Source organism: Pristiophorus japonicus, chromosome 7 (genome assembly GCF_044704955.1).
Source record: "Pristiophorus japonicus isolate sPriJap1 chromosome 7, sPriJap1.hap1, whole genome shotgun sequence".
Lineage (NCBI taxonomy): Eukaryota > Metazoa > Chordata > Chondrichthyes > Pristiophoridae > Pristiophorus > Pristiophorus japonicus.
This window is the reverse complement of record NC_091983.1, coordinates 153,982,464-153,998,161: the sequence shown is the minus strand read 5'-3', so window position 1 is coordinate 153,998,161 and position 15,698 is coordinate 153,982,464. Positions and strand designations below refer to the sequence as shown.

General features: G+C 45.8%; 1 protein-coding gene and 2 pseudogenes across 1 annotated transcript in view; 2 read left to right on the top strand and 1 right to left on the bottom strand.

Annotated features, from left to right (window-relative positions):
• me1 (malic enzyme 1, NADP(+)-dependent, cytosolic) overlaps window positions 1–15,698 on the bottom strand; it is a 643,978-nt gene that overhangs the window by 376,072 nt on the left and 252,208 nt on the right. Inside the window, exon 5 of the mRNA XM_070885433.1 lies at window positions 12,971–13,132. Within this exon, the coding sequence (XP_070741534.1) occupies window positions 12,971–13,132 (162 nt within the window). The remainder of the gene's footprint in view (window positions 1–12,970; window positions 13,133–15,698) is intronic.
• Window positions 1,687–1,916, top strand: LOC139267640 (U2 spliceosomal RNA; annotated as a pseudogene).
• LOC139267565 (U2 spliceosomal RNA) lies at window positions 13,376–13,614 on the top strand (annotated as a pseudogene).

Genomic DNA, 15,698 nt, shown 5'->3' with positions numbered 1-15,698 from the left:
AACTAATCTGCCCCTAAAGATGGCTGATCACTGACAGAGGTCAGTGAGCAAGCCTTTGCAAAATTAACACTGCTTGAACATTAAGACTACAATTTTCAGCGGTTTATATTTAATCACACGCCTGAAAACCCAGTGGCAATCCTTTCATTAAAGGGGGCAGGACTGCAGCTACCAAGACACATCACATGGCAATTCTTAAGAATCAGACTATAGAAAGGCCCATCAGTTCACACAACTCAAAGCTGCGAACATTCATGCGATTTGTTAGTTCCAACCGATTTACTACAAGAAACAGCACTGATTTGAAGGAGGGGGATGATGTAATCCATTCCCATCTTGATACCATGGCAAAAATAAATCAGCTTAAACAAGTGCTCTGAGGAAAAGTGCAATGAACGTTGCCTAATGTTTGAAGGAGGCATGATCTTAAATACCATGCGAGTTTCTAAAACTACCAGTATAAGTTAACCAACAGAAATTCCAATATGAACAGACAATTAACAGAAAATTGATGTCTGCAACTTCATCACACATCAAAAGTTCATTTTCCAGCACTGATAACCAGAGGGATAACATATGAATAATAGATATACCAATCATCTCACCACCTTCATATCATTTAGCATGCAAGATCATCAGTTGACTTGAAGGGTAGTCAACAATATAAAATGTAGCAATTTTAAAATGTGTTGATTTGAAACAGATAGCAATTGACAAGATCCTTTTGGATTCATTACACACCACAGTAACCTGTTGGTCATATGGCTATAAGAAATTTAGAGGAATGGGGTGGTCAACATCTGAAGGAAGGCACATTTACCAAATTGGCTGTATAAATAGCAGAGCAGTTCAGCAGCAAGACAAGGTTGCAGGTTTAAATCTCAAGTGTTATTGCTTACTGCAAACATCTAATTCAGAAAGGTATATTTAATCAGTTTACAGGTTTCTAGATGAAGCCCTGCACAGAGCTACCTCATTCCATTTTGGACCTGTCCCATTGAACTGTGCATCCCATTGCTAACTACAGGAATACTGGTCGTAGAAAGTCCAGGCCCGAGACTATTGGTTGGTTCACTAGGTGGCAGATGACACATTTTGCCCAAATAATCCTTGTAAAAGGAACAAAGCAAGGTGGATAGCTTAGTTTTCTTGGCCAGGAACATCACACAAAGAGAAAAACACAGCCTGTGCCATGCTGGACGTAGGGCCCGTCTGTTTGTCCTTCTGTCTATCTACAGAAGGGCTCAAAGAAAATGTTGCCAGCAGCAAGGGTTAATGCTATGGAACTTCAAGCACATACCCAGGGAGAGAGGACCTGTGGGAAGGAGGGAGGAGGAGTAGAAATACGTATGTGTATGTGTGTGTACTAGGCTCAAGCAACAGAGCCTGGTCTCCAATCGTCTTGGATCCCCTTGCCATTCGACCTTGCTCTATCAAGCCCATGTGGTAGCTGGTGTGCAACAACCATGCCACGTTAAAAGAATTCATGCACAGGCATCTTTCACCCTCAAATTAAGTTCAGGACCTGGAACATCAGGACTCAAGGACAACCCCAACAGTACAGACCGAAACGCCATACTGCTATCGCTGCATGGGAACGCAGACGTTTCGACATAGGCATTGCTGTCCTAAGTGAGACCCGGCAGGCAGGGGAAGGCCAGCTGAAGGAACAAGGTGACGGTTACACCTTCTTCTCGGCCTTTTGGCTAAGATCTGCATAACCAACCTGACCAGCCACCATGACTTCCGGGTGGTTTCTCCCTGGTCAGGAAGGTATATGCTTACATTTTTGTAAACAGGAGGTGGGTGGGATTGGTGACCCATCCACCTCCACGGAGGTGTGTGGGGGACCTGACCCATCCACCTCCATGGCACGAACCTGGTATTGCAGTACTTCCAGGAACGGTGCAGTGGCTCTAGGCCTTTTGGCTAAGAGCATTGGCGCAGAGTGATCCTTGACTGGTGCAGGGTGACCTCTGGCGTTTGTGACTTGACAAAGAATTGGAAACGATTGGCTACGAATTTATTAAAAAAAAAAAAAAAAACAAGGTGACGGTTACACCTTCTTCTGGAAAGGTAAACCAGAAGAAGAATGCACCTCCATGGAGTAGGCTTCGCCGTTTAAAAAAAAAAGCTAGTTGGACATCTCAGACTCCCCTTGCGGGTTAAATGAATGACTCATGAACCTTTGGCTCACCCTAGCCACGGTCATCAGTACATATGCCCCAACACTGGAAATTACAGATTAGAAGAGGAATTCTACTCCAGCCTTGAACAATCCCTGTCCCGAGTCCCAACGGGCGACAAGCTAATCTTCCTTAGCGACTTTAATGCCAGAGTGGGAAAGGAAACATATCTCCGAGAGGTGATCAGCCGAGAGGGTGCAGGGAAATCCAACTCCAACAGTACCCGCCTCCTGACGAAATGCTTAGAACATGGTCTTGTCTTAACCAACACCTTGTTTCGTCAGAGAGACAAGTACAAGGCCTCATGGCAACACCCTCGCTCCAAGCACTGGCTTCTGCTGGACTACATCATCGTCCAAGTGAGGGACCGCAACGATGTCCACATCACCCGCGCCATGACAGGAGCGGACCACTGCTGGACTGACCACTGCCTAATCCACTGTCATTTCCATCAATGTAGCCCCAAAACAGCAGCGGCAACAGAAACGCTGCCACAGGAAAAACAACACTGAAGCTCTAAAAGACTCTGCTAAGAAAGAAAGCCCTATTTTAGCCAGCGTCTCACAACCAACCTGACTACATCCAGTGAACCGGAGTCGCAGTGTTTCCAGCACCTGGTCTGCCCTCAAGGCCTCCATAATTAGCATCTGTGAAGAGACACAGTCACTCCACCAGAAAACATCAACTGGTTCAATGAGAACAACCAGGAGATCCACGAGCTAATAAACCGCAAGCGCAAGGCATTCTTGAACTGGAAACAGCAAGACAACTCGAGAGCAAGAAAGCAGCTCGATAGACATCTGAAGGCCGAGGTCCAACATAAAACTTGCGACCTAAAGAACAGATGGCGGGTGGGAAAACCGCAGGAGATCCAGCATGACGTGCGTGGATTTTTTAGCGCAGTCACGACCACCTACGGCCCAAGCACCCAAGGTCCTACCCCAATGAAGGCCAAGAACAGAGGTACTCATCAAGGACAGAGAGGCAGTCAGTGCCCGCTGGAATGAGCACTTCGAAGATCTCCTTAACCGAGACTCTGTCTTAGACGCTGGGGGTCCTCGACTCCATCCTGCAGCATACTACCCGCCACCCTCTCAATACAACCCCAACCCTGCATGACGTTGAAAAGGCCATCCCACAACTGAACAACAAGGCCTCAGGAGCAGGAGTCCCCGCCGAAGCACTAGAAATGGCAGAGAAATACTCTTGGCGCGAATCCATTAACTCATTTCTCTTATTTGGAAAACGGAGAGTATGCCAGGGGATCTCAGAGGCTATAATCGTGACCAACTTCAAGAAAGGTGACAAGACCAATTGCGGTAATTACGGAGGAGTTTGCCTGACGTCTTGCCAGGGAATGTCATCGTAAGAATCCTCCTCGATCGCCTTCTCACAGTGGCTGAAGAGCTCCTCCGAGTCGCAATGCAGATTCTGCCCACTAAGGGGCACAATGGACATGATCTTCACCGCACGTCAAATTCAAGAGAAATGTTGGGAGCAACACCAGCCTCTGTACACAGCCGCCTTTGACTTCACAAAGGCCTTCGACACAGTCAACCGTGAGGGATGAGAGTGCCCTCCTTAAGTTCGGCTGCCTTCAAAGTTTGTCACCATCCTCCACCTGCTTCACAATGACATGCAAGCTGCGATCCTGACTAATTGATCCAACAGAGACTCAATACACGTGCGGGCCGGGGTCAAGCAAGGCTGCGTCATCGAACCAACACTCTTCTCAATCTTCTTTGCTGCAATGCTCCATGACACACTCAATAAGCTCCCCGCTGGAGTGGAGCTAATCTACAGAACAAATGGGAAACTGTTCAACCTCCACCGCCTCCAGTCTAGATCCAAGGTCGTCCCATCCTCCATCATCAAATTACAATATGCAGACGATGCTTGCATTTGCGCACACTGAGGTCGAACTCCAAATCATCGTCAACACTTTCACTGAAATGTACGAGTATGGGCGTTACATTAAACATCCGTAAGACAAAGGCTCTCGACCAACATGCCCCCGCCACAAAGTACTGCCCCCGATCATCAAGATGCATGACGAGGCCTTGGACAACGTGAACCATTTTCCATACCTCAGGTGCCTACTGGCAACAAGGGCAGATGCCAATGACGAAGTCCAACACCGCCTTCAGTGTGTCCGTGCAGCCTTCGGTTGCCTGAGCGAGAGAGTATTTGAAGACCAGGGTCTCAAACCTGGCACCAAAGCTCATGATCTACAGAGCAGTAGTGATACCTGTCCTCCTATATGCTTCAGAGACATGGACAATGTACAGCAGGCACCCCCAAAGCCCCATCCCTGGCCAAGAACGGGTAAACACTCAAGGACACCGAGGCAGTCAGGTCTGGAAGGAGCACTTTGAAGATCTCCTCAATCGAGACTCTGCCTTTGACTTGAGTGTTCTCAACTCCATCCCACAGGATGCGATCTGCCACCACCTCAGTGAAACCCCCAACACTGCACAAGGTAGGAAAAGCCACAAAACAGCTCAACAAAACAACAAGGCTACGGGTGTGGATGGTATTTCTGCTAAATTTGGCAGAGGCGCTGTTGGCATGGATACATGACCTCATCTCTCTCATTAGGAGAGCATGCCGGGCGATCTCAGATGCAGTGATCATGACCATCTTTAAAAAAGGGGGGACAAGTCTGACTGCAGCAACTAGAGGAATCTCCCCATCAGCCACTGGGAAGGTTGTCGCTCCCTGTGGCCGAGGAGCTCCTCCCAGAATCACAGCGCAGTTTTCGTCCCCTACGGGGCACAACGGATATGATCTTTGCAGCAAGACAGCTGCAGGAAAAATGCAGGGAGCAGTGCCAGCCCTTAGACATGGCCTTTTTCGATCTTACAAAGACCTTTGACACTATCAACCGTCAGGGTCTATGGAGCGCCCTCCTCCGTTTTGGATGCCCCCAAAACTTTGTCAACATCCATTTCCTGCTCCACGACAACATGCAGGCCGTGATTCTTACCAGCGGTTCCATTACAGACCCAATCCACATCCGGACCGGGGTCAAACAGGGCTGCGTCATCACTCCAATCCTCTTAATCTTCCTCGTACCATGCTCCACCTCAGTCAACAAGCTCCCCGCTAGAGTGGAACTAAACTACAGAACCAGTGGGAAGCTGTTTAACCCATGCCACCTCCAGGCCAGGTCCAAGATCACCCCAACCTCTGTCGTTGAGCTGCAGTACGCGAACGACAGCTGCATCTGCGCACATTGAGGCTGAACTCCAGGATATAATCGATGTATTCACCGAGGCATATGAAAGCATGGGCCTTACACTTAACATCCATAAGACAAAGTCCTCCACCAGCCTGTCCTCGCCGCACAGCACTGCCCTCAGTCATCAAGATTCATGGCGCGGCCCTCGACAACGTGAACCACTTCCCATACCTCGGGAGCCTTTTATCAACAAAGGCAGACATTGATGCAGAGATTCAACATCGCCTCCAGTGCACTAGTGCAGCCTTTGGCTGCCTGAGGAAAAAAAAGTGTTCGAAGACCAGGCCCTCAAATCTACCTCCAAACTCATGGTCTACAGGGCTGTAGTAATACCGGCCCTCCTGTATGAATCAGACGCATGGCCGACATACAGAAGACACCTCAAATTGCTGGAGATATATCACCAACGATGTCTCCGCAAGATCCTGCAAATCCCCTGGGAGGACAGGTGCACTATCAGCATCCTCATCCAGGCCAACATCCAGAGCAGTGAAGCATTGACCACACATGATCAGCTTTGCTGGGCAGGCCACATATAGTTCGCATGCCTGACACGAAGCTCACGAAGCAATTGCTCTATGCAGAGCTCCTTCACGGCAAATGAGCCAAAGGTGGGCAGCAGAAACGTTACAAGGACATCCTCAAAGTCTCCCTGGTAAAGTGCGACATCACAAGTGACATCTGGGAGTCCCTGGCCAAAGAACGCCCTAGGTAGAGAAAGTGCATCCGGGAGGGTGTTAAGCTCTTTGAATCTCAACGGCACAATCATGAATAGGTCAGGCGCAGGCAGCGGAAAGCGCGTGCGGAAAATCAGTCCCCCCCACCTTCCCCCGACGAATGACTGTCCCACCTGTGACAGGGTCTGTGGCTCTCGTATTAAACTGTCAGCCACTAAGGACTCACTTTGGGAGTGGAAGCAAGTCTTCCTCAATTCCAAAGGACTGCCTATGATAATGATGACAGCAGGCACCTCAAAGCACTGGAGAAGTACCACCAATGCTGCCTCTACAAAATCTTGCCAATTCATTGGCAGGATAGGTGCACCAACATCAATGTTCTTGCTCAGGCCAACATCCCCAGCATCGAATCATTGACCACGCTTGATCACCCCCGATGGGCTACATCGTCTGCATGCCCGATTCTCGACTCCCAAAACAAGCGGTCTACGCAGAATTCCGACACAGCAAACGTGTCCCAGGTGGGCAGAGGAAATGCTTCAAGGACACCCTCAAAGCATCCTTGAAAAATTGCAACAGCCCCACCAACACCCAGGAATCCCTGGCCCAAGATGGCTTAAAGTGGAGGAGAAGCATTCAGGAAGGCGCCGAACACCAAATCTCTTCACCGGGAGTACGCGGAAGCCAAGCGCAAACAGCGGAAGGAGCGTATGATAAACACAAGCACCCCATCCACCCGTCCCTTCCACCACCATCAGACTGTAGGTCCCCCGCATTGGTCTCAGTTACCTGAGAACTGAGTGTGGAAGCAAGTCATCCTCAACTCCGAGGGATTGCTTAAGACTACGACATACCCTGGAAGAGGGCAAAAATAGGTTCCTTTCTTTAAATCTTTCACCAGCATCTCTGAGGTCATCAGCACTCCCAAGCCACAGGCCTCTGTTGCCAACCATCCAGTACTGACAACTCTTGGAGGCTGGGGAGCATATGCAAATTATCCTGTGGCCACAATATGGCCAGGGTCTCGTGAAAGACCCCAGCAGAGATGCCACACCATATTAAAACCAAGAGATGAGGGAATTTTTTTTTTTTTTTTTTAAACTGAAGCACTAATCTATGATTTACAGAAAGTGAAGCAATTAGTGATGCAATTAATATAACTTATTTACACTCACACTCCTCAAATCATTTAATCCTACAGTAAGGATTGGTCTTAATTTTTCACTTGCTGGATGTACTTCCACTTCATAATTTTATATCAGAAAATAACAGCTACCGTGTCATCAGTTCCACAATCAATACAGTTGCAAACCTCAAAATCGCATGCAATAAAATCTTAGAAGCTGTGCAGTTGCATTGGCATGGAAGTGGTGCGGAGCATCACAAAATTATAGAATGAGAAATTGATACAAACTACTGGCAAGTTTATTTTTAAAAGCAGAAACAAAAACGTTAAAAAAAAAGACTTGCATTGAAATAGCCCATTTCATGACCTCAGGATGTTCCAAAGTGCTTTACAGCCAAATACGTACTTTATAAGTGGAGTCACTGTTGCAATGTAGGAAATGCAGCAGCCAATTTGCACACAGCAAGGCGCCACAAACAATAATGCAATAATGACCAGATAATCTGTTTGTTTAGCGATACTGGTGGAAGGATAAATATTGGCCAGAACCCCGGAGGAGAACTCATTTTTGTTCTTCAAAATAGTGCCGTAGGATCTTTTACGTCCAACCGAGGGGGCAGACGGGGTCTTACTTTAATATCTCACCCGAAAGAGGTTAAAGATATATTTGTATGTAGTTATAGTTGTATTGTATGTTGCATTGTATTCATTTTTTTCTTAAATCTAACTCATTTGAATAAGTTGAAGTTTGAAAACTTGGAAGGTTAGTCATCATCGTAAGCAGTCCCTCAGGATCGAGGAAGACTTCTTCCACTCTCAGCATGAGTTCTTAGTTGGCTGCACAGTCCAATACGGGAACCAGAGTCTCCGTCACAGGTGGGACAGATAGTTGTTGATGGAAAGAGTGGGCAGGGAGCCTGGTTTGTCGCACGCTCCTTCCGCTGCCTGCGCTTGATTTCTGCATGCTCTCGGTGACGATACTCGAGGAGCTCAGCGCCCTCCCGAATGCACTTCCTCCACTCAGGGCGGTCTATGGCCAAGGACTCCCAGGTGTCAGTGGGGATGTCGCACTTTATCAGGTAAGCTTTGAGGGTGTCCTTGTAACGTTTCCTCTGCCCGCCTTTGGCTCGTTTGCCGTGGACAAGTTCAGAGTAGAGCGCTTGCTTTGGGAGTCTCTTGTCTGGCATGTGAACTATGTGGCCTGCCCAGCGGAGCTGATCAAGTGTGGCCAGTGCTTCAATGCTGGGGATGTTGGCCTGGACGAGGACGCTAATATCGGTGCATCTGTCCTTTCAGGGGATTTGCAGGATCGTGCGGAGACATCACTGGTGGTATTGTGGAAGGTTAGTGAAGACGTGGTAAAGCACAGTACTGAAATAAAGCAAGTGCTAAGGACCATAGTTCAATACACTATTCATTTGGAGGATGCACCACTCTTCATTCAGGGGTCAGACTGCAATTCCTGGAGTTCTAATGATCGAGAAATCCTATTAACTAGCTCTGACAATGTGTATATTCTATATACGAATACCTATGTGCAAAAGAGTGAGATTAATAGTTATTCAAAGGAACTGAAGAGCACCTGATAATTTGTATAACCACTCAGGAGTTGTAATTTTACAGAAGGAAAAGGAAGTTACAGTTTGGGTACTTCCTTTTCCTTCCACTTTATATTTTATTTCTGTCCTATTTCATTTATAGTTATAGTTTGGGTACTTCCATGCATATTCCAAGGGTATTCCAGTATTTCAACATCTCCGATTACTGTCTGGAACAATTATACAGAGACCAAAGCTATCAATCATTACTAATCCTACTGCTTTAAATCACAAGAATGGTTTACAGCCTCAGGTTAAACCAAGTACTTTTTTTTCTAGATTTAAAGCTCTCTGCCTTTTTTTTTTAAATGGATTAAGTACACCACAGAAACAAATCGTACAGCTATGATTGCTTGTCTACCAGCTGTATACTTTTTAAGACTGCTGCCCGTCTCCAGTTACTTTAACTTTATTATCTCTTTCAGAAACTGAATACAACCACATTATAAACTGGGTGAAGGCTAGATGCTACAGTAGTGCTTAAAACCAATCATGGCTGTGACTTTCCACAGTACTTTAACTCTATTCATAGTCGAATAGGAGGTAATGCTTGTTTGGTAAACGAGAGCTCAAGACAATAATCACTTTGAATGCTCTTGTTGCATACCCAAGCCAGCTGTTCTTATGACGAGATATGATGATGATAGAGGACTGATAGGTGGCTACATTTTCTTTCCTTGTTTGTTTAATCCATCATTGCTAATCAAGAGAAAGCTGAAATGATTTAATGATTTAAAATCAGGAATTTAATTAATTATTTTATTGTAGAGGATATGGATATGAAGCTGAAAAACATCTTCACACTATGGTCAGTGCTCCTCGATGGTTGCACAATGTCATTCTCATACAGGTGGATAACTTTTAACCCTTCGACCAGCCAATGCAAATCAGTGATATTATAATAACATGATACATTTCCCAAAATTAGATACATCTATCTTCACCTGCATATAATTCTACCACATTGTTGCTTTAAAAAAAAACTATTTTTCTTTGTTTCTGATAAGATTAATATGAACTAAACTAGTTTCAGAAGTGTCCAATACAATATGCACTATTTGATGTGAGTTAGTTTAAAAAACACTGGGGCTGAAAAATCAATGAATCCATTGGAATATATGGAGGTAAGCCAGTTAAAATACTCCAAGTGGGTGCCCACACTAGTAAAGGGTGCATCTCAAGTGCCTGCTTTGGGAGGGTAGGGGCCGAAGATGCGTTGCTGCACAACCACACAGGCAAAACACCAAAAGATGCAGCTATCCAGTTAATTTGCCCCCTTTTTGTAAGAGGGCCGAAGGCAAAAAATATACATCACAGTTCTGGGGCCAGCCTTTCCGTGATGGCCTGGAGATCCCACTTGTACCCCAAGTTTCCAGATGCCCATTTCTTTCCTGTATCAAGATTGCTCGGCACAAAGGCAGCAGGAATTCTGTCAGAGGCAAGCCTTCTGTGGGCCCCACCTCCAGGTCACATCATGGGCCTCGTATAGGCAAATGGAACTTCTACCTGTTCCAGGCCCCCACAGACATTTCTTGAGACCTGCCATTTCTGGTTCCTGCACAATTTGCCGCCGCCATCAGGCCTCTTCTGCTGGCTTTCTCCTTCTGCATTGAACACCAGGCCAAAGAAATTAGGGGGCAGCCAATATCCATGAATGTGAGATGCACTATAATGTATGGGACTGTTGAGTGGTATGGAATACGTGACAATTGAGAACCACCTAGAAACTAGAGGATTGCAGGAGCATGAGACACAGAAAAAATGAAACCGTTTTCTGCATTTCAACTGTCCTTTTTGTTAGCTGTGCAGAGCAACATTTACAGTTTCTCCTGAAGTCACACATAGACCAGATCACTTGGTGTTTTGACTATCGGTGGTGGCTTTATAGCAGCAAAGCAGTTGCATAGCATGCGCCTTGTAAAATAGACTGTTAGAACATAAGAATTAGGAGGAGTAGGCCATACGGCCCCTCAAGTCTGCTCCTCCATTCCACTTCACGCATGATCCCTACATACCTTGATTCCCTTCGTGTCCAAAAGTCTACGGATCTCATTCTTGAATATACTCAATAACTAAACATCCACAGCTCTCTAGGGTAGAGCATTTCAAAGATTCACAACCCTAAGAAATTTCTCCTCATCTCAGTCAAAAATGGCCGACCCCTTATCCTGAGACGTTGACCACTAGGTCTAGACTTTCCAGGCGGGGGAAACAACCTCTCAGCATCTACTCTCGTCAAGCCCTATACGTTTGAATGAGATCATCTCATTCTTCTAAACTCCAGAGAATATAAGCCCATTCTACTCAATTTCTCCTCATAGGACAGCCCCCTCATCAATCTTATGAACCTTCATTACACTGTCTCCCTTAGATTATGGAGACCAAAACTACACACACACTATTCCAGGTGTGGTCTCACCAAAGCCCTATATAATTGCAGCTAGTCTTCCTTACGCTTACACTCTAACCCCCTTGCAGTAAAGGATGACATAACATTTGCCTTCCTAATTGTTTGCTATACCTGCATGTTAAATGATGATTGTCATCCAGAAAGTTATGTGCTTCTGATCTTGGGCAAGTTGTAAGAGATGCACTGTTTGAAACTAGGTATCTTGAAACAGTGGGAACTAAAACCATGCAGTTGTAGTGGTAATTGTGCTGATAATTCATCTGTCACGTTAATATTGTAATATCATTGAATAATGTAATGTAGGGACCTATAGATGGGCATATATAAAGCATCACCAATTCCATAAAGAAATCTCCATGCCTAGCATTTTCTGGTCAAGGAAACTGAAGTTTTTTTTTTAAATTGCTTGTGCACTTCAGGTAGTCAACACTAAACATTCCTGCATTATATTCCATAGGGAACATCTAACCCAACAGTACACCAGAAATAATCTCAAAGTAAAGGACTGGCTGTAGTCCTGCACTAATCATTGACAATATATTAGCTATTAATAGCTGGAAGAGGAGGGGGACTATTGTAATAAGTCAAAATTGTCCAATTGTTATTAAACTCAGCTCGTTTCCCTGAACTCTACTGGTGTGGTACAACAGTCTAAAAATGTGGGGGAAATAAAATGCCCAATGAAAGCAAGTCCCATTGAGTTCCAAAATCCCTTTTGACACAAGTTACTACTAATGAGCTGAAGCACAACATATTAACAGTTTAGAGTCTAAAAGACATCTTAGCAAGCCACAGATTTAAACCTGAAGAAATCGATTGAAGAGCTGCAGACAAGATAGCAAAGATATTCCCAGTTCAGTTCTGTTTGCATTGTGGCCCAAACAGGGGTTAACTTTTCATTGCCCCCCACCCCCACACTAACATTGAAGCTGAGGAAAGCAGAGCTCCAGGCATGCAGATGCACATATGTGCAAGGAAAGTTATTCTCCAGCCTCACCTGCCAGTATGATTAATGAGGAGAAAAATATTGACGAGATAGTCAGCTCTTTTTCATCACTAAATCGTGAATGGTGGTATATGGAACACCAAAATTTGTTTTCTCACCCAACTAACACCCTCTTTATTCCATGAGGCCTTTTCACTGCAGCGATGACCTAGAGTGCAGACCTCCCAAACCTGCAGCCTCACTCTTGCTTCTACCCCTCTCTGATCCCAGCAGAACACGCTGCCAGGGAAAATTTAAAATTGGTGTCCTCATCTTAAGGTGTTTCCATTGTCTCATTTCACCCCACCTCTGAAATCTCCTCCAGCTGTACATCAGTTCTCATAATCTGTGCTCCTGACTGACTTTCTATGGATTCCTCCTTCACCCAGAAACCATTGCCATCTTTTATACTGCAGCCAATTCAACTTCCATACTGATAACAAGCACCACTTCCAGGTGGTCTCACTAACTGAGCGCTGATGCTCATCTGCCCGCTTTAAGCTGTACATTAGAAAAATTATGAAACTGAATCGAAGGTTGCCCTCCCAAAGAACTGGCTTGGGTAAAGCACATCTCGCTGGGGGTTGGGGGCATGGGAACCATTTCCACAGGACGGACACACTGCTGGGCTGTTTCACACTCAATAATGGCATTACTACTATTTGCCAAAGATAGTATAGCATTGGTAAAAGCAAAGTCTGACAATGTGTAATGTTGTAAATCCTTAACATGGGTCAGTTTCTTTACCTCATTATCAGTGCCAACGTCTAGCATCACTGGTAAACACTGCTGGGGATTCATTCCACCGCACGCTGTGTACAATGCCAGCTTACCCACTGGAATGCCCATTCCATAGCTCCCAAGGTCACCAAGACCCAGGATACGTTCCCCATCTGTGACGACAATAGCCTGAAAAAAAAAAATGCCCCCCAAAAAGTTAGAGACAGCAGCAGCAAGATTCATCCAACTAGAGAGCACCAAATACTTCATCAAGGAGGGGAAATATATCAAATTACCCACATGTTGAGTTCCCGATCTTGACCGTATGATTAGAGAGGGGGAAGTTAGAAGCAATGCAGGTCACTGCTGGTGGTCTTAAACTGGCTCTAAGAACGCTGGTAGAGGCCAGATATTTGGCAACTAGTCCGTACAATCGCTTCTCGGCCTTTTGGCTAAGATCATGCGTAACTGACCTGACAGGGGAGTAGCCACCATGACCTCCGGGTGGTTCTCCCTGGATCAGGAAGGTATATGCTTGCTTTTTTGGAAACAGGAGGTGGGTGGGGTGGCTTGACCCATCCACCTCCACGGAGGTGTGTGGGGGACCTGACCCATCCACCTCCATGGCACGAACCTGGTATTGCAGTACTTCCAGGAACGGTGCAGTGGCTCTAGGCCTTTTGGCTAAGAGCATTGGCACAGAGTGATCCTTGGCGTGTGCAAGGTGACCTCTGGCGTTTGTGATTTGACAAAGAATTGGAACGATTGGCTACGAATTAAAAAAAAAAACTAGTCCGTACATTCAGCCGATAGCGCATTTACTGTTTATAAAAGAGGATTGAGGGGAGGAAAAAAAACAAAACAAGCACGGATATTCTGCTGGGGCCTTTGTCATAACTCTGGCAGCGAACCAGCAGAATCCATTGCAAATAGCTCAAAACAGCTGTTTCCCCAAGAATTCCAGCAGTAACCTGTGGAGTTGTGATGCAACTCCAAGAATCTCAGGGCCAAGATTAGGTGAGGGGATAAACAAAGTAGAAAGTTATTTAGCAGTTCAGCTTGTGAAAACCTTTTCCCCTTAAAAAGTTTTAGATAATGGCTCAATTGAAAACTTATTTTAATGCATTTTTTTTAAATTGAAAATGGAGTTCTTGAGCCCTGTGGTTCAATTCCTTTGATAAATCATTACAATTGGCACAAAGCTATGGAAAAGCATTAATTTTACTCAAATATAACGTAGCAGTAGTGCTTGAAGCCAGATATGCAATCAAAAAATAGGTATTATCTTGGGATTTGTGACTATTACACTCAGTTTAATCAACTTTATAATTAAAACACCATGTTGCTGATCTAATTTTAATGTAAAAATAAGCAATTACAATAATTTAGGACTGTGGATTTTTAAACTATGTTTCCTATTATGGAATTCCAATTTCAATTTAATTTCTATAAACTTTCCCCCCTCCCTCCCCCGTTGCTAACTTATGCTCGAGATAGTTCCATTGGGATTGACAGCCTTCTAGTACCTCATCTGAATGGTTGCCGAGGCTCATGTGAAAGGCAATGAGCATTAGCAGGCTACTGAATCATGGGACTGTTTCACCGTGAACCTAATCTTGTCCTTAGCCAATGTCCAAACAAATATACTTTACACCAAGGATCATTGAATCAAAATCAGGGGTCGGAATCCTGGCTGATTTTGCGCTTCCCAAGGGCAGAAGAAATGGAGGTTGACTGTACTGTCATCCATCCTCACTCTCATTGATTGATCAGTTAGTTCAGCCAAGGAATCAAACACAGGCATCATTAATTCCATCTTTTCAGAAAACATATCTGCCCTCATTCTACGCTTCTCAATTTAAAAACTTCTCACCAACTAAACTGTGCCAAAAACATGGGTGGCACAGTACTTTGAAGTTCCAATGCATAGCAACACAGGAGCGACCTCATGTCTGCCAACCAGGGACAATGAGTAGACAAGTCACCCTCCTTGTGTGAACTTAGTTACATCATCATCGGCAGTCCCTCGAATCGAGGATGACTTGCTTCCACATCAAAAAGTTCACATGTGTTTCAATGAAGGAGCTAAAATTCCAGGTTCCGAACTAAATCTTGAAGGGTGGAAGATGCCTGTGCATGGCTTTTTTAAAAAAAAAACGCGTGGTGGCCATTGAACACCAGCCACCACACGGGCTTGACGGAGCTAAGTCTTGGTCCAGTAGCAAAGATTAACCAAGACGACTGAAGACCAGCTTTACTGCATGGACCGAGTGCGCACACATATTGCAGTGTGGGCTGGCCCTTACTGCCCCTGGGCCCTCACCTCTCCTGGGTCCCAAACTCACACCTCCATCAGGCCCCGATCACGTTCCTCGACGAAACCTTGCCGCTCCTTCGCCCAGACCTCGTCACTCCTGCAGTATCTGCCCACGCTCCAATCACAGACCTGGATCTTGGCGACGTCCTTTTTCACTGCCGTTGCTCTCCTGCTCCAGCACGTGCTGCTCCATGAAGTATTATGCCGCCACGCTGCTCCTTCCGCTCCACTCCGATGGTGCTTGCAGGCTGGGGGCCGCGCAGCCTACTGGGCTCGGCTGCCACGCTGCTCCTTCTGCTCCCCGGCCCGCTCTGATGGTGCTTGCAGGCCGGGGCCCGCGTAGAATAAGTTACAGTGCATTAATAGCTGAGATCTGGGGACAGATTGCCTGTCTGATTTTTTGGCCGCGTGTGAAGCATCACCTGGGCAAATCCGACA